General features: G+C 44.3%; 1 protein-coding gene across 1 annotated transcript; it reads left to right on the top strand.

The window, feature by feature from the left end:
* Positions 1 to 675: 675 nt before the first annotated feature.
* LSM11 (LSM11, U7 small nuclear RNA associated) lies at positions 676 to 14,553 on the top strand (the record flags this gene model as incomplete). Its single annotated transcript, XM_081230940.1, has 4 exons — positions 676 to 1,102; positions 6,584 to 6,723; positions 8,524 to 8,607; positions 9,285 to 14,553. 4 exons carry the CDS (start codon positions 676 to 678, stop codon positions 9,693 to 9,695), a joined length of 1,062 nt encoding a protein of 353 aa, XP_081087066.1. The 3' UTR covers positions 9,696 to 14,553.
* Positions 14,554 to 19,638: the final 5,085 nt, after the last annotated feature.

Here is a 19,638-nt window from a genome sequence, read left to right on the forward strand (position 1 = left end):
TGGTGTATGCGTAAATTTCTTTTTGCAGAGGGTGTAGGAGATGCAGTACCAGGGTCCACCCATCATCCTTCAGTTTCATTGTACACGTAACCAACATTAGTTAACATTCACAGAGCATTTATTATGCGCTCTATATGCAGTATCTCTTCATTCTTTGGACAATTCTGTGAGGTAGGCAACCACTTCTATATCTCAGATGAGAATGTAAAGAGCCAGAGAAGCTAAATAGTTGGAGGCCACCTAGGCTAAACCCCAGTGGTACCCAGCATGAGAGCAAACTAGGGCATTCTTTGCCCTCTTTCCCACTGCTTCCCGCCAGCGCAAGCTAGTAGAGCGCAGTTCCAGGGAGCAGAGAAACACCTGGGGAGCTTGTTAAGATGCCGGGCCCGGGCTCCACCCCCAGGGAATCCGCACCACTAGGAAACACCCAAAATGATAATGATATAGATGAGGGAAACACTGCGTTAGAGCAAATTAACCTCTTCCCCGAACGCTGATGCGCTGCGAGGACGGGTCGCAGCCGCTCGCCACACCCCCGGAGACGCAGAGCGCGGGCAGATGCTGCCCCCTGGCGGCCAGGCCGGCGCAGTGAGACCCGCGTCGCGGCTGCGCAGTGCCGCCCTCTGGCGGCCCCCCTCTCCTTCCCATCGGCCTCGGCTTGCGGGCCTTTCAAACATGGAGGAGCGGGAGAGGGGGGCGAGGTCGGCTCGCGCCGGCAGCCCTGCGCGCCCGCCCAGCCCGCGGTTGGATGTCAGCTCTGACAGCTTCGACCCACTGCTGGCCCTGTACGCGCCTCGCCTGCCTCCCATCCCCTACCCCAACGCGCCCTGCTTCAACAACCTGGCCGAGTACGAGAGCTTCCTCAGGACCGGGTGCCGGGGCGGCGGGCGCGGACGGGCGCGGGGCGCGGCCACCGCCGCCGCCGGGCCCTTGGGCAGGACCCGCCGCCGCCCGGACATCCCCGCCCCGGACCCCGAGCGCATCCAGCGCCTCCGCCGCCTCATGGTGGCCAAGGAGGAAGGGGACGGGGCCGCCGGGGCGCGGCGGCGGGGTCCGGGTCGGAGCAGGAAGGCGCCGCGCAACGTGCTCACGAGAATGCCCTGTGAGTCCGGCGGGCGGGGCTGGGGCCGGGCCAGCTGTCGAGAAGGCAGCGGCCCTGGAGGCGTTTGCGGGGTGATAGCGGCTTGGCGCGGGTCTACGTGTATGGGGGAGGGTCTTGGTGAAGGTTGAAGAGATAATCAGCGACCGTGGGGAGGATCAGCTTGAGGAGTGAAGAAGGGTTTGCCTGAGCTGCGGGGGAAGAGTGGTAAGGCTGTAGAGGTAATAAATAGCCGTGGGGAGTGTCTGCTTGGATAACGTGCATAAAGGTGATGGGGTCCACGGAACAGCCTACAGAGGTGATGAGGAGCCTGCAGAAAGGATCTGCAGGAGTGATGGGGGGGTCTGGAGAGGTGGTGGGCCTGGAAACGGGACATCACAGGGAGGGTTTGCAGAGGTGTTGAGGTCTTGGGACCACGCACGGTGCGGGGGGGAGGGCACAGCCAATATTAGGGGAGGGAGAGTGCTTGGTCATTGAGATTTGGGGATGCTGGGATGCAGTGTGAGGAGATCTGTTCAGGTAGCATAGGAGACATAATCCCACAACCCCTGCACATTAAGTGACAGCTCGTTCTCAGTGCTGTAAGCAGGAGAAGGGCTGCAGGGTGTTGATATACATATGTTCACATTAGCAAATCACAAGTCCTGGAATGCAGCAGGCACAAAATGCCAGTAAAGCACAGACACTATTTTACAGCCACTCTGCCAGGGTGAGTGCAGGACTGTGTCTGTCAGGCTCATACTACCCTATGCACGGGTTATTTTATGTTCTGAAGGTGTAAATGGCACAAGGGAATTTCTTGCAGCCTCCTCATAGATCCTTAGAGTAAAGCTGTAAACAGCGGAAGTTGCTAATGTGTGTGAGGTCTTGTATAAATGGAATAAAAACAGCCCAGGGTTATATCTTTGTCATCTGGCGAGCAGTTCTGACATCTGCCCCATGAACACAATGACCTACTTAGCCATTCAGAGCATCTGTATCCTGATAGCTAAATCTTGGCATTATTGAATCACTGCCTTTGGAATGGAGGGTTGTGCTAAGCAAAGGAATATTTTGTTTCATTTCTAGAAATGTGTTTGTTAAGAGAGAAACATCCTGAAAAGCTGAGTGCTGTTAGGGGTGCCTTTGTCGGATGATTTACTATGCCGGAGCATCCCTGCATAAGCTAGGGTCTACTCCAGTTTGCTTGACCAGCAGTGGCACAAAGATAGATTATGCATGTTGCTAGATTAAGAGCAGTTTGGGGCACCTTATTTTGCCCATACTTTTTTGCCACTATCAGATCTTTGAAACGCACTCCAAGTCTCAGATTGTAACATTTATTTCCATTTTGCCAACCATTGCTTTGCTTCCAAGATTTTTCAAGAGAAAAGAAATATTTCTATGTGGTGGGTGGTTTTGCCTTTATCTGTGGAGCACTTTGCTGTATTATTGGTATGCAAGTGTGTGAAAGCCAACTTTATTGACTTCCCATGATAAATACATGCCTGGAATCAAAGTCTCAGAATGTGTCCTCAGCACTGAACATTTTAATCCCACCACTGGAAACACTTGGGTGTACAGGGTAAAGATGGGTAGGTAGCACAAAGAGTTGATGCCCTTCATTCAGACAAAGCAAAAAAAGGGCTTCCCTGGTGGCGCAGTGGTTGAGAGTCCGCCTGCCGATGCAGGGGATGGGGGTTCGTGCCCCGGTCCGGGAAGATCCCACATGCCGCGGAGCAGCTGGGCCCGTGAGCCATGGCCACTGAGCCTGCGCGTCCGGAGCCTGTGCTCCGCAACGGGAGAGGCCACAGCAGTGAGAGGCCCGCGTACCGCAAAAAAAGGAAAAAAAAAAAGACAAAAAAAGTACAGAAGCATGGGTGAGGATTAGATGTTTTCAAGAAATAGCTCGTGTATGAGGTCAGCTTTAGGTCATGAAGTTAATTAAGGAAGGGCATGGTTGAAGATAACAGCAATTACTTAAAAATCAGACTATTGAGGTATAATTGACACATAGCAAAATTCACTCTTTTAAAGTGAGTTTTGACAAGCGTATGGTCGTGAAATCACCACCACAATCAAGATACAGAGCAAATCCGCACCAAAAAGTTTCCTCCTGCCCCTTTGTAAGTCGGGTGATAACTTTATTGTTGTTAATTATAGCTACTGTTATTGAGCCAGTAGGTGCTATACACAGTGTTAAGCCCTTCAGATGCATTGCATCTCATTTTACCCTTGGATACACTTTTATAGATGAGGAAACTGACACTCATTGAGTTCAACTTCTTGCCCAGCATCACGAAACTAGTCAGTTTGCCACTCATCCTGGGTTGTCCCAGTCCAGGGGCTATATGCTTAACCATTATGCTAGTCTCAGGAGAGGAAGAGTACATTCTAATGTTTCCTTGCTTGCTTTTTTTTTTTTCTTTTTTGGTGGGTGGAAGGTGCTGCATATGTGGTTTGTGTCCAGATCAATGAGAACTGAATTTGGGTCCAGAAAGGGATTGGTAGCCAGAATGTTTTGAAGACCAGTCAAAGAGTTTTTCTTTGACTTTGTTATGAGAGAGAGTGGGAACCATGGTGTATATTCTTAAGCAAAAGGCTTTGTAGGGCAAATGTTTCTAATTGCTGAGTTTCTAGTAGTAAAATGTGTTTGGGGAGGTAGACTAGAGCGCAGGCTCAGGGGCTTGACCGCCTAGGTTTGAATACTTGCTCCCCCACTTCCCAACTGTTTTACTTTAAGCAAGTTACTTAAACTCTTTGGGGCCTCAGTTTCCTCATAAGTGAAGTGAGGACCATAATAGAAGCCAGTTGTGAAGTTTAAATTAGTTAACACATTTAAAGGTTTACAATTGTAATGTTGCCTAGCATGTAGGGGAATTCTCAGTGAGTATTAAATGTCACTGTTTTTATTGTTGTAGATTGTTGTGGTGGTTATTATTAGGTTTAGACTGTCATAATTAAAAGCCCCAAGTCAGAATGCATATAGCCTGCCAGTATTGACTGTTGGCTCAGCTGTTTACTAGGTAAGTAACTTTGAGCAAATTTAAACCTGTTTGAGTTGTGAGGATTAAATAATGTGTATAAAGTTAAACTTACCATAGGGTCTGGCCCATACTGAGGGCTCAGTCATTGGTGGTAATGTTGGTGACAGTGATGGTGATGCTGTTGCTGATGTGAAGGAGGGGAGCTAGGAGACTCTTGAAGTGAACCAATCATGTGATGGGCTCTGGACTGTATTGTTGGTTGTGGAAAGAGAAAAGAAAGGGCAGGTCTTAGTTATTGAGAATCTATTGTTTGGACTTAGTATTGGCTACAAGCAGGGAAAAAATAAGAGTGGGGTTAAAAATGACCTGGATTTGTAAGGGTGTGGCCCAAGAGTAATGGCAATGGAGAGCGGGATTTGGAAGAATAACTTTTTCAAAGATAAGGCGTATGTGTATATATGTGTGTGTGTGTGTATCTATCTATATATATATCTAGAAGCCTGGCTCATATCCATTTGGAGTTTGTCACAAACACTGCTGCAAAGAGATTCAGACTGTGCCTTCTGATTCAGAATGTGAAGTTCATTTTTGTCTTGGTGTTTTGCTCTGATAGGTGGTGCTAGTGTTGTATTTTTGATCACATAAGGAGAGAAATACTCCCTGGAATTACACCTTATTAAATCTTTGGGAGAAAAAAAAATCAAAAGAAAAGTACAGATGTGAGGGTGGAAAACCTGAGTTTACCATTTAATTAGAATAAGAGACAGTTGTTAAGATACATGCCTGTCCTTTCTCTCTGATTTGGGGGTGCATGGGGAGAAGTGATGCCCCTATTTTCTTTCAAGTTAGAAAAAGAGTGGTCTTTCCACCCTTTGTGGAACATATACGTGTATGGTGAGAAAGGGGAGTGAATGTGTATAGGTAAACGGAGTAATCCAGGCATTGTGATCAGTTTCTAAGAAATTGAGCTATAAAGGCTTATTCCTTACATGACTCCAAAAGTTAACTAGTCTAACCTCATTTTATGAATGAGGAAATTTGGGCTTATAGAGGAAAAGTTGTTCGCCAAGTTCACACAACTAGTTATAATGACCTAAAGGTTGTTTATAGTGCTTGATTTGACACTGTCTATAACGCATATCCAGATATATGTACATACATCCTTATATGTCAAAGGTTCAAAGAATTTTAAAAGATGGCTAGAGGAGGGATAGGTGATGAAGATCAGACCAAGGTTCTCATGTTCCTTTCCAAGGCCACTGTTTCTGTCACTCTGCCTCCAACTGTGCCTTCTTGCTGAACCCTCAATCTGAGGGTGCTAAGTCACTTAATCCAAGCATATCTTCTTGTGTTAACTTATCACTGCCATCATTTATAAGCCAATCCATGAGTGAGGGGTAAGGAGGCTAAGAGTAACCACCTTAGTTATCCAAGTTGAAGTGCAAGACTTTTGTTCTCTTTTATGCCACTAGAAACAAAACAGAGATTTTTGGTTTGTTTACTATCAATGACAATAACTTCCAAAGAATTGTGCCTTGCAAACTTGGGGGGAAGAATGAGACTGTGTATGTGTGAGTGTGAATGTGACTGTGAGAGAGAGAGAGTGTGTGTGTGCACACGTGTGCTCGCGCAGTTTTCTTTAGGGAGGTTTTATGTAGTATAGCCAGCATATTTTGAAGGCTAAGTTAACATGAAATAATAAAAATAAAATTCAACCTTGCTCCCAAGCTCTGAAAAAAAGAGTCCATCATAGTAAAATCTGCAGTTTATAATCCCAGCATTCCTCCCATGAGTTGTCATACTGCTTGCTCTTTTTATATGATGCTTATCAGCAATGTCATAAGAGTCAGATGCTCAGCAGGTGCCTTTACACCAGCAAGGCTTGGAATACAACCAGGCCTCTTCCTCCTAGTGTAAAGATGATATACACTGAAACACTAGTGACCCCAGGGAGCTCGTGCACGAAGTAGCTCAGACTGGGGAGGCCAAAAGGCCATTATTTCTTAGACGATTGCATGTGTTTCAGGGCAAATGAGTTACATGGTTCTTTTCCTTTAAACCTATGACGAGGGTTTTTGTTCTTTGGAAGGCTCAAGCTGGATATGTGGTTCATGAGATTTATCCTGAAAAAGGTTGTCTTAACAGGGCATAGAACTGAGAAGAATCTAGCTGCTGATGAGCACATTTAATGTAGTATTTCTTTTTTGCCCAAAAAAGTTTTAAAATCATGGTGCCTCTTAGAATCAGTGACATCATAGAAATAGGGTAGAGAGGTAGTGAAACGTTTGGATGGTAGCCATACAGCTCGTTTATCCACGTTCCAGGGAATCTTGTTTCGATTCAGTGTGTGTTGCCTACGCTAGCCATTTTGCCCACTGGGCCTTCCTGCTCCTGTGGTGTGTGGTTGACACTACACCGTGTTGCCTTGTGTTGCTGGAGATGGTTGGGTGGTCTTGGTTGTTAATTCTAGGAATGAGAGCAGGTGTTCATGCTGTGCTGACTTTTCTTCTTGTTTCAGTGCACGAAGGCAGCCCTCTGGGTGAACTCCATCGTTGTATCCGGGAGGGGGTGAAGGTGAATGTTCACATCCGCACTTTCAAGGGACTTCGGGGCGTCTGTACGGGCTTCCTTGTTGCATTTGACAAGTTCTGGAATATGGTAATTAAACCTTTCTCAAGGGGCTGGAGAACCTTCTAGGGATTAACTTTTTCATATATCTCAAGGACCTTATTCAGCAAAACCCCCAGAATAACTTCCCAGAGGAGCTAGAATCTTTGCACTCTCTTGGGCAACAACAAAAACGTTCTTTTTATTGCTTTTCCCAAAGACAGAGGCTTTCACTTGGGGTGATTTTGCCCATTCCTCCTTCCCAGAGACATTTGGCAATGTCATTTGTTTTGCTTGTCACGACTGTGGGATGGGGTACTGCTGGCATCTAGTGGGTAGAGGCCAGGGCTGCTGCTGCTGCACATCCAACAGTACACAAAACACCGCCCCGCCCAACAACAAAGAATTATCTGGTCCAAAATGTTATTAGTGCCAGGGTTGAGAAATCTAGCCTTAAGGAATAATTACTTATTTCATCTTTTAGTAATTTTATGTTGATTTCCTACCAACTATTTTTCATTCATTTAAAAATATTTGCTGTCTTCCCACTTTGGCTGGGCACAGTGCTAGGTACAGAAATTTCAGAGAGGAACTTTTACTTTACAGCTTTCGGAAAGACAGATGTGGATAGAGGGGAAGCAGACATATTAATAAGCCAGACACTTTGCATAGTGTTTCCTTGTGAAGGAGTGTACCACGTGCCCTCAGTCTTCTAGAGGCTTACTGTCTATTTACTAAACATTTGTAGGAGAGAAGGGGTATATTATAGCACAACTATAATATGAAGCAGTTAAAATAACTTTGATAATAATAATAGTTGCTAATACTTACTAAGCACTTGCTATGTGCCAGATACCGTACTAAGGGCTTTATATATAATATCTCAATGAATGAGTTGTAGGTCTATCACTGTTTTATTTCACAAATGAAGAAATTGAGGCTAGCGATTTTAGAAGATTGGTCCCAGATCACACTGTTAGTAAGTGAAAGGACCATGACTTTATCCTTTCTGGCTTCGGAGACCATGTTTTAAGCTGTGTGGAATCAGAACACCTGGATTTGAATCCTAGCTTCACCATTTGGTAGCTGTGTGACTCTAGGCCAAGTAATTTCTCTGAGCCTCAGTTTTCTCATCTCTAAAGTGTAGGGAAAATATTTTATTATAATTTTACCTTTGAAGGAAAAGATTTAAAAGAATATATTTGATAACAGTGGTGGTAATCGTAATACTGTCAGCTTATATTTGTAGGGTGATTCACACTTTTCAAAGTAATTTCTCATACCTGATCTGATTTGATCCTAATAGCTGTCCTGTGAGGTTGATCTCTCCACAGCAAGAATTCACCAGCAATTCTATGTGTTACCCTGGTTAATCTCTATTAATTCCTGTCATAAGACATACAGACTGAAAAGGGAAAAGCAGCAGTAGTGTTTCTTAACGTGTGGTCTGACGCTGTCCTGCATCAGAATCATGGGGTTTTTGGTTAAAATAGAAAGTTCCTAGGCTCTTCATCCCAGGATGCAGAATCTCTAGGAGGATAGCCTTAGATTTATATTTTAATAAACTTCCTAGATATTCATGCTCCCTGAAATTTATGAACCTCTACCCTGCGTTGGTAAAGGCACCTTACCATAGGGGAAACCCATCTTACATGGTCATAGCCGTTTGGAATTCCTATTCAGAGGGTGCCATGTATTACCATTTGTTTCTGCCCAAGAGCTGAGTCACCTGTTAAGGTTAGTTCTGCTATAATTAGATGTTATTCTGCCTTTTAAATTTTTTCCTGAAAGATATAAAAATAATATTTGAATGCTACCTTATTTTCCCCCCTTTGGTCTGTTTTTCTCTAGGCACTTACTGATGTGGATGAGACCTACCGAAAACCTGTTCTAGGCAAAGCATATGAACGGGATTCTTCATTGACTCTCACTAGGGTAGGCAGTTTCCCCTGACTTTCTGAGTACCCAACATGCTTTCAAGCTTAGGAATTAAGATCACTGAGCCCAGGGACCAGGGTTTCCAAGTGGAAAAGCCCTGTTGCTATCAACCAGGTGTGCCTGGACCACGGTCTTCATTAGTCTCTTCCCATGCATCCAGCGCATCAAAAATGAGTCTCTGCTTCTTACTTGCATATTGTTTGAACAACAAGTTACCTCATAAGGTTTAAAAGTCTTTCAGTTTTATACCATAGAAAAAGCGGGTGCCTTTTCTCTTGACATATTTATTGATTTATCTGAATTATGGCTAGAAATAGAAAATTTGTTGCTAACTTTTTTTTTTTTTTTGCGGTACGCGGGCCTCTCACTGTTGTGGCCTCTCCCGTTGCGGAGCACAGGCTCTGGACGTGCAGGCTCAGCGGCCATGGCTCACGGGCCTAGCCGCTCCGCGGCATGTGAGATCCTCCCGGACCGGGGCACGAGCCCGTGTCCCCTGCATTGGCAGGCAGACTGTCAACCACTGCGCCACCAGGGAAGCCCACTAACTTTTGAAAAATTGCAAAGCAAGCAGTCCACAGAGCATGATAAAGGAATCTAGTCTGTCTTCTACATATTGAAAGAGGGATGTTGTAAGCTAAAGGGAAGGCTAATACTTGTCATTGCTTTCCTTATAGCTCTTTGATCGACTAAAACTGCAGGATTCCTCCAAGAAGGAAACAGATTCCAAGTCTGCAGTTGAAGACTCCACTCTGTCCAGATGCTCCCAGACATCCACCTGGAAGATGGCTTCAGTGTGGGGACGAGGAGACACTGACCGGGGTTCACGCAAGCGTTCCCGCTCCGTCCCTTCCTCCCTGCAGGCATCGGCAAGGGAGGAGTCCAGGTCAGAGCTGTCAGGGAGGACTACACAGACAGAAGGGTCGAGTGCGGGAGGTACCTTTTCCAGGGCCACCACCCTTTCCAGGGGCCAGCCCCGTAAGAAAAAGCGAAAGCCCAAAGTGGATTACCAGCAGGTATTCACTCGACACATAAATCAGATTTTCATTCGAGGCGAGAATGTCCTGCTGGTTCATCTTGCACAGTGACCAGCTCGGCCTCACTTGAGCTTTGGTTTTTAGAAATAAAATGCATGAATCGCTGCTATGCTATATCCTAGTATCCCAGTGAAGCTATGAGTTGGAATGATTCCCTCTGGTCTGGCATGTGCAGAGCATAGAGCCAGGCTCGGGCCCTCTGGGAGATGAGGTCCCTGAAGGGGAAACAGGCCTTGAGAGGGTGGGTGTTTGCATTAATATCAAGGCAAAAGCTGTACAGAGGTACATGCATCTTACTTGATATCGTGGTCTACTGCAGACACTCAAACCAAATACTAGATTTCAATTAGGGAGCATGGTATGAATTGAATTCACTCCACAGACACTATAGCACGGTGAAGGAAAAAACCACCTCAAAAAGAATGATCTCATTTCTAAAAGCTAGTGCCCTGAGTACTCATAAATTTGTTTCTAAGAGTAGCAGTATAAATCACCCTGAGCCCTGAACCCACATCTTGTAGCTGACCTTTGAATTTTGCTCTACACCATTCTCTCTTGATCAAGAAATGTAATTTGTTATCTTTTAATATCTATAAGATGTAAGAAGCCCACCAATTTATGTACAAGTGAAATTTGGGTAGGTGGTATGCTCAAAGCATCAAGCAATGAATGCTGTGTTTTTATCCCTCTCCACTTTATGGAAAGAAATATGGGACCTCGTTGTTGGTCTTCCTCTTGCCAGAGATAGCTTCTGCAGATGGTGTACCAGATGGGACTCTAAGATGCTGTTATCCTTCTCTTTCACTTCTGTGGCATGGTGCTAGTGCATGTACCCTGTGTATTGCCCCTCTGTATATAGTGTGACCTGTCCTGTGAGCTTCATGTCAGGGGACTGTGACCTTCATGTCTGGCTTTAAAGAGTTCTGCGTGGACTCAATAATACACACTCATCATGTGGCTGAGAGTACTCTTTCCAGGCAGGGCTGGCCCCTGTCTAGAGTATCTTTTAGGATGGTTTCCATGAAACAGGGGTGGAGTTTTATTCCCTTGTGTCAGGCCAAAGAGGTTCTCACAAAGTACAGCGGTGGTGTCTGTAAGGGACACTTTACTCAGCCCGGCTTGAGTAACAGGAACACTAGACCACCTGCTACTTCTTCTACTTGAACCATATGCTTTTCCAATCACCAGTGCAAAATAGGCTATATCTTGACACAGACTGTTAGGCAATGTTGACCTTTTGTTTTGTTAGTTTATACATTATTTGGTTTTATTTTAGATAACTTAGGTTCAAAGTGAGAATGATAAATAACTAACTAGTTCAAACGTTTGAAAAGAAAAACTTCCTCTGCTGTATTTGTCGTGTTACTTAAATAAGCCTTCTGAGAAGCTGGTGAATCAAGTTCAAGGAGCTGGGACTCTGGCTCATCATGTAGTGAGAGGAGAGCAGACTAACCCCTCTGTGCCTCAGTTTTTTCCCACCAGACACCTACCTCACAGGGGCACTGAGTAAAAGAATCTGGGGAAGGCATTCTAAAGTCTTTTAACACGTGTAAGTGCCATGAGTGATTTTTACTCACCCTGTTTCATTAGCTTGGTAAAAGTTCAGTGTTTCATGAGCAAGGTAGGTGCTATATAATATCAGAGAGTAATCTCCATAGGTGTCACAGTTACGATCTTGTTATCATCAAAAAGCAGTGATATCTTCAGGAACTGTTTTCCATGTTCCGTTCCTTCCTCCTAAGGGACAATGGAAGTGCTCAGAAGAGCATCTTCAGTAAAGGAAGAGGGGCATTTCCTTGCTGCCCCCCCACATCCCAGCCCCCACCCTCTTCTGGTCACGATGAGAGGGAATTCCACTGCACTTTCTGAGGGGTTTATATGACAGCACCGAAGGAAGGATGCGCACCTAAAAACAACGCATCCCCAAAGGGGCATCTGTGGAAGTTGTTTTGTTTTGTTTATTTGATTTTGTTTCAAAATGCATTTAAAATATACTCTTTAGAGCCAGAATAGGTGCACTAAAAATTTAGAGAAGTTCTAGGTTACAAACGCTCGTGAACAATTATCTTTGGAATCTGCCAGTCTAAATCTCTTCTAAACAGCATGTCTAAAATCTCAGTTCCCCAATCAGTAGTTGTCTTGTTTAATCATCAGGCACCCCTGCCTCTACCTCTTTACCAGTCCTCCCTGTTTGGCAGTCGCCATCTGTCTGTCCTCTTGTCCCTCAGCTAGAAGCTGTAATGGTTACTAGATTTTCCCAATAAAGTGGAAATTCGGAATCAAAAGGAGTATAATCAATTTCCATTCATTGTAGTGCCTGATTAAATCTAACCTGATTTATTTTAAACACATGCTCGTTTCCTAGTTTGCATTTAATTTTCATGTATCCATATAAGGATTGATTTACTGCTTTTCTGCCCAACTTACCAATTCTGGATCTGAAAATTATTTTAAAACTATGTGTCATCTGTCTTATGTGCCCATATACCCCCATTTATTTGTTTGGTTTGGACAGTGACTCTGGAGTGAGTATTATCTAGTAAATATGCTGTTGTGTACAAAGCATGATAACCATATTTTTAGAGAAGTAAATTTTTTAAATCATTGCTTTTTCTTTATTATTGGAGAGATTGTTCGAAAGGAATGAAAAATATGTCCTGAAAATGTATACGCTGCTCAAAAATGTGATCATCTAGGACATTTAAAGAAGTTGCTATGGAAATAGCTGAAGTCTTCCTCAGGAGGCAAGAAAAGAAAAGGGGAAAGTAACAGCCAGAATGGCAGATTCTGGAGACCCCCCATCAACTCGTCGAGGGGGTCCTAAGCAGCCAAAATACAGCAGAACTGGCTTCTGGTATTCTCTAGGGATTGGGCTTGAGACACTAGTACTTATTTTTGAACATTCACTTTGATTCTTCAAAGTAACCTCTAGACATGGCAGTGTGTTTTCAGGGCAGTTCACAGGGCAGACCTGTACACTTCGCTGAGGTCTTCTCAGGAGTATCCAGCTTTGTTAGGAAGTAACAAGGGGTCGAGAAATGGAAGGTGTGGCTGCACCCCCAGAACGATTTCATGAGCCATTCTTTGTACACAGAGATGGTTCTACTGCTTCACCACTAGGAGAGACTGTACTTTAGGTTGTTTGTGCTAGTATTTGGGAAGTACTTCTGCTTCCTCTCAGAGACCATTTATGACAGGTGGGCCGTTGGTGCGATGGTTAGCTGGAGTTATCAGTGTCTAAGGCAGGTGGCCTTGGACTAGTTGGTTCCTTGCTCTCCGTGCATGGCGCATGTCAAGGCAGAAAGCCTAGAAACCATTAGCATTAAAGTCTAGGTGCATAGGAATCCTTGCTCGAGTCGTTAGCGAATGAAGAAGGGCTTTACCTATCCTCGTGGTGAGATAGTCCAGGAGTGCTTCTAGAGGTTGTCGGGCCATGAGCTATGAGCTGCCCCTCATCCTCAGAAGCCTTACGGAAACCTAGGTGTACTGCTTCTATCCCTTGAGAAAAAATGGAAACCGAACTTGATGTAGAGTGGATATTTGCATTTCTGTTTGTACTGTTTCCATAGCAGCTGACATGGGCAAAACCATGAAATAGAATCTGTTCTGTAAATTACGTCTTTAAATTTCTCTTAATTTTGCCTTTAGGAAAAAATTAAAATTATTCAAAGACAGCTAGCTGTCACTGGTGCTGCCCCAAAGCTTTCTAAGCCGTTGTGTATTTTTTCTGAATGAAATGGTTGCTGAGGGAAGGTAAAGATTCACCTAAGAGTATCACGGTATACATGTAACGGTTTCCAGATGTTTTCATTTTCCTTTTCCTGTGCCAGATATAGAATGCAGTCGACCCCTTTTCAGTAGCTTCTGTTCATCAGCCTGTGTTCTTGTGGGCAATAACTCCCAGAAGGCTTTTCTTAGTGATTGTAAAGAAAGAAAATCCCATCTAGGCCTGTGTGGCAAAGGTGAGTGGTCTGTCATGACTTTCTGGCAAATTGAGTTGATGGATTTAAGATAAGCCTTTGGGGTTCCTGTCACAGTTTTCTGGGCTCTGAGGAAGGGTTGGGCCTCCTTTACTGTCAGTGTTTCGAGTATTTTTCAAATGTTTGTAAGTTCTCTTGCACTCCTCTAATAAAAATGAAAGGTCTCTGTAAAGAAATGGCTTTGGATGGTTTGGAGATCTGGTGGGGGTTGGGGGTGTGTGTGTGGAAGAGTACACCTGAGACCTTCAGTTGGTCTTATCTATTTAGAATAAAGAGTAGTTTGATAAGCTACCAGAGTTAGTGCTTCTTTAAAAACATTCTCTGAAGAGATAGGAACTGTCCTTCAGGAAAGCCGTAAAAGCTATTCCCAATACACTGCAATTGATTTTGATTTTTAGTCCTTCCAAGCAAATGTCTGATGTTATGTCTGATGTTATGTTTTTAGAGCTGTCGGTCGGGGGGCGGGGAAAGTGTTTTAAAAAAATTTAGGGGTATATTGAAACAATGATTATCTGGCAGAATTATGTGTGAGCTAAGTTCTAGGGCAGCTGTCCAGTTCTTTTTCTGTTGTCCTGACAGCAAAGCAGATAGTAAGCGATGTCTTGAAAAGTGATTTGCTTATTTCATACTGACATCTAAAGGCATTAGCCTTCTGTTTGGCAACCCTGGGGATACCCCTCTGCACCGTGACTTATTAATGTTTTTTAGACAAGGCTAAACCTGGATGACTCTATGTATTTATAGTTTCACTGTTCATATACCAGCTGCTAAAAGAAAAAACATGACTTTTATTCTTGTCTTGAAATTACTCCTCATTGTTAAATTCACCTAAACCCTTCCTCCCAGGAAGGGCTTAGGTGGGTTGCTGCTAGTAACGTCAGCTTGCAGTGTTCTTCTGCTTTAGGTATTTGTCATATGGGAGTCTGGAAACTGTAATAAATATGATTAATACAATATACTGGCTGCTTTGTGTCTGCTGATTGGAGAGGGGTGGGTGCAGAGAAGGAGGCAGGGGAGTCTGTTACCAAGGGAAGACACTGATCTAGAAAGCTGAAACATCTCAGGCTTTCTGCAGTCTCATTGTTGTAACCTTGTGCCTTCTCTTTACCAGAGCTCACATACCTAGATCACTATCCTTGAGGTTGCTTTGTTGTTCCAAGTTTATTTGAAGTTCACGCTTAGAAAAGGAAATTGGCCCATGTTGTGAATTATCTCCTCTAAGCCCCAAGCAGTGGTAATTGCTCTGTGAATTTATTCTACCTAATAGCTCACTGGCATTAATCCACTCTCTTCACAACCTGCTGAGATCACCATTGACTCTGCTCACCTCGGAGGATTTTACCACGTCTGACTCGTTGATCCTCATACGCTTCCAGGAATATCTGAATTTGCCACCAGCTCCTCTGTGCATGTACAGGAAGTTGATCTGCAGAGATTTGCCACATTGATTACTTGATCTCCTCTGTGTGCTTCTAGCACTGAGTCACCTGAGTAAGGTGGAGAAACAAAAATGACGTTGATTCTTAGAGGGGGAAACCTCAAGTTAATTGTCAAGACCCAATTCCCTACTTTCAAAGAATACATTAAGTTGGGCGCAGCTGACATCAGGAAGTTTCTAACCACCACGGTGGAGGAAAGGGAGGCAAGACCCACGTGCTCCAGTTCTGGCCCTTGCTTGTTTGTTTTATATCTCAAAGGCTTGTGATAAATGAAAATGTCCTCATCAGTCAAAATAAAGTCAGAAGGGTCTGCTAGCTTGACATATAAAATGTACAGTGATGGTTAAACATTGGCGGCAGGGAGTGGAGGCCAGTGGAATGAGATTCATCTTCTGTCACTCCTTTCCCTACGCTTTCTGGGTACGGTGGCAGGGAAAAAACAAGTTCCTTTTTGCCCATCCGCATTCTCTCCTTGGACATAAGTGAAGCGCATTTCAGTCTGCTCAGTTACCACTAGGTGGCAGTGGTTTAAAGAGAACTGTTTAACTACAGAGTCCCAGGGGGGACCTGAGTCTCCAGATCTCCAGGCACTGCTACAATTTATTGTTAAATGCTCACCAGTCTGGACTGAGATAATCAAGGAAAAACAAACTATAGTCAACCCAAGTGGCAATATAAACATCTCTTACCACTACTGAATTTACATAATGTGAAGTTAAGGAAGCCTGACCCATGGCAATCAGCCAGCCAACATGCTTACGGAAGAGTGATGAAGAGAGAGATGGCCACTGCCCACTATGTCAGGGAGTCTGTTGCTGTTCTCACATTGTGGGCTCCTCATTTCTTCTCAGAATACTGTCCACTCCGCCTGGCCTCTTCCCACTGGGTAGGAGATTACTCCAGGAAAACTGTCTTGATACCCTTATTTCTTAGCTGCTGGCTCGCTTTTGGAAACAATTCAGTTTCCTCCAGTGTTGATGCCTGAGAGCCCATTTATGAGAGAGGTTGCAGTTCTCTCACAATTCTATGACCAGAATTAAGCCTCCACTCCAAGGCTGCAAGCAAGAAAAATTTCTAATAGACACAGGAAAGTATGTTGTTTTAGGCTGGGCACTGGGGGCAGGAGGGGTGGGTGGGCAGTGCTGGTAAGTCTTCTAAGCGCTTCACATCAAGGCCTTCAAAAGACCTTCCCCTCTCTCTGTCAAGGAATAATTTCCCAGCAGCCTATGGTGAAGAGGAATACAGTATGTGAAATAACTAGACGCTGGTCTTCAAATGAACAACTAAAAATAAGATGATAATAAGGAGTTTTATTTCATGCCTTTTTGGACCATGACAATTTGCACCACATTTCACTCAGTTGCGCTCCGTGAGAGGGCAGAGGACAGAGCATGCAATAAGTACTGTCATTCTTGAGCATTAGAGCCCTGTGTGCCAAGTGTATTACACACATTGCCTTCTTCAGATACACCCACTGTGAGGGGAAGATTTTATCCCCAGTATATATGTGAGGGAACTGAAACAGGTTAAATAACTTACCAACATCTCTCCTGCTAATAAATGTCAAATTTGGGACTCTGTCTCTATCTATCTGACTCTTAAGTTGATTGTTAGCCAGTTGCACCTTAAAAATATCAAATTTCTCAGGCATTGAGTAGGAAGCTTTGAGGACAAGCTGAGTCATCCCCTTAGACTAATCAGAAAGCAGAGGGCTGAGTTAAACTAGGGCTTTTGTTTTGTGCCAAGTGTCTCTAGTTCCTTTTGCCCTGATCTTCGGCTGGAAGTGGACACTCACACGGGCCTTCATGGCTCCCAGAAAGGACCGTGGCAGTGGGCAGCCCCAGGGCAGTGGGCCAGCTGTGGCTCTGGCAAGAGTGGCTGCCAGGTGAGGGCCACTTGGTATTTCATTTCACCCACCAGTTAGTTTGGCCCTGGAAGGGCTATCGACCCAATAGTCTTGTTAAAAAAGCAGGTGGAGTGGCTAGTGGGCTTTCCCAGGTCTTCAGAATGCATGTAGAAAGCCTGCCATCCCTTTCTTTCCAGTGTTCTCCAACACCTGGGAAGAATGCTTTCCCTAGGCCTTGCCTTCGTAATCTTATTATTCATCTTATTTAAAAAAGCCTCTTCTCAAGGCTACACTATGGATGTGCTAAAGCAACAGAAAAATAAAGATTATCTGAAGGCGTACAGTTTCTCCCCTGAGACCTAAAAGGGGGCACAAGCAGAAAGGTTTGGCAAGCTGTCTGTCTGGTAATATTTCCCTTCTACTTGGTGATGTATTAATTTCCAGAATATGGCAGTCCTAGGAGGAGCCCCTATCTTAGATGCTTACTAGTGACTTCTGAGCCTCAGCTTCCTGATCTCTAAAATAGGGATAATACCACCTGCCTTATAGGGTTGGTGACAGGAAGTGCTCAGCCCAGACAGCAAGCACTTACTGTCATTTATGCTATGATAAGCTTGCTGTGTGATGCTCAGCTGCTTTCTTCACTTCCCTGTGCTTACATTTCATGTCCTGAGGCCAGGCCTGACAAACAAATGGACACAGCAGAATCTTGTTGTCGTCGTTTTTTTCTAACACACAGATGTTTGAAAGATTGTTCCCAGGCTTCCTGAGTTCTCTGTGCCTCCTCAGTTGGTTCTCCCTAGGTTAAAACTTCAGCATGTCATCAACTTCTTCACTGCTGGGAGAGCTATGTGCTCCCCCAGGAACGACATTAGGCTCCACGGGACATTCATTAGTTGGGGTTATGAGAGGACCACAGGGCACTGGAATGGTAATTTCCTACATGGGACCCCAGTGACCCAGAGCGAGCTAGCTCAGCTGGTCTGAGCATGTGGCTAATGAGGGAAGGGTCATGGTTTCACTCCTGTGTGGGCCAATTAGTGTCACGTGGAAAAGCACGCTCCTGGGGCATCAGGCAGCAGCTTTACAAGTGTATGGCACTGGTCTCCAGGATGAATGTGTGGCCATCATTGCTATCAGAAGCTCAACCCAAAGCCTACGTCTTCCTTCTTATTATTACCTAGCCCATGGTTTCCAAGACTTGGGTCATTTGCAGAGCATCTCCATGATTTTTGCCTTATCCCAAATAGACCACTGCATTTTTATTTATTTGATATGTTTTATACATTGACTCACTTTTTAGCTAACACTTAAAAAGAAGCTATGCATCACTACCATCAGTGCAAAATAGGGAAATTTGCCTTAAATTGAAAGTACACATGAAAATAAATAGGCAACTATTGAAATTAAAATGTTTATCTTCAGACTATAGGCAAAGACCTCCTGGGCCACAAGTGATCAGTGTCCTCCTGTGTATTATGAAATGCATGGATATAAGCTGCATGTGTTACGTAATACACACTATGTTCTGTAATAAAATGGTCACATCAGCAAAAACAATATTCTAAAGTAGTTGCTTCCATGGGAGAAGTTGGAATCAGTGACTAGGGAGTTTCACACTTGAAGTGATGAAATTATTCTTGCAGGAATTTCAACACCAAAGGTCTTTCTAATAGCCATAAATGTGTAGCTATAAAACCTATAGTCTGAACAAATCTGGGGTTTAATTTACATCCAACTCTTTCTCAGAAGTCATGGCTTTTGTTCACACTCTCCATCGGCACTGTCATTAACACTGTGCTTCTTACACATCCTTATCATTATCGCCCATTTTATGATAAGCAAAGCACAAACGTGCAAAGCAGATGTGTTGACCGCACATCTTTGTTCCCGTCCAGTCATGAGCCAATGCACGCTAATCTCCCCAGTTGGCCAGTTCCTTATGGAGATCAAGATATAACCGTTAGTGGTGTTGGTAATAAAAATGTATTCCTTAATTAATTGAACATGTTACATCCAATCCACTTACGAAAATGTGCACTGGAGGACAAATACACATAAAAAGGCACACACGGGCCTCTTCAGGGTAGAGAGGGAGCCTGGCCACTTCCATTATTTGAGGCTCGCAATACATGAAAATAGTGAAGAAATGTCAAAGAGTCATAAATGTGGTGTATTTGTAAAATTCAGGCTGAATCACGCACAGCTTCCAGTCCTCACTGTGTACCTGTGAGCGGGTGCATAGCCTCATTTGGAGGTAGAGCCACAGTCTGTATGTGAGGTCTTTGTGAATGTGAAGTCCAAAGAGTCCTCTCTCCCTGCTTCCAGGTCCAGAGATGAGCACTGCCAGGAAAATTGTCTTATGTAGGGATCGGGATTCAAATATACCATAAGGCAGAGTGTAACATTTTGGCAGTGTGGAAACACGAAGTTGTCAGGGCCGTAGAAGTGTCAGCAGGTGAATAGCTTCTCCTTTTCTTTTCATGTCTCCCTTACCTTGTGGGTTCTTGCTGCACAAGAACAACCCACAAGAATAACTCCGGTTATTTCAGTGCTGCTTGGGTTATCCCACTTTCGTAGCTTTCTCATCCTTGGAAAGCCATGAATTAGTAACAAAAGGGCCAGACCATTTTATAAGTGCCAGAAGACTTACTCAGATTAGAAAATCAAAATGTTAAGAACTGGGAATGCAGTTGTATCAGCTTTCTTCCCTTGTGTGTGGACCTGAT

The sequence above is a fragment of the Mesoplodon bidens genome, assembly GCF_964165515.1.
Source record: "Mesoplodon bidens genome assembly, chromosome: 4".
In the NCBI taxonomy this organism is placed as follows: Eukaryota; Metazoa; Chordata; class Mammalia; order Artiodactyla; family Ziphiidae; genus Mesoplodon; species Mesoplodon bidens.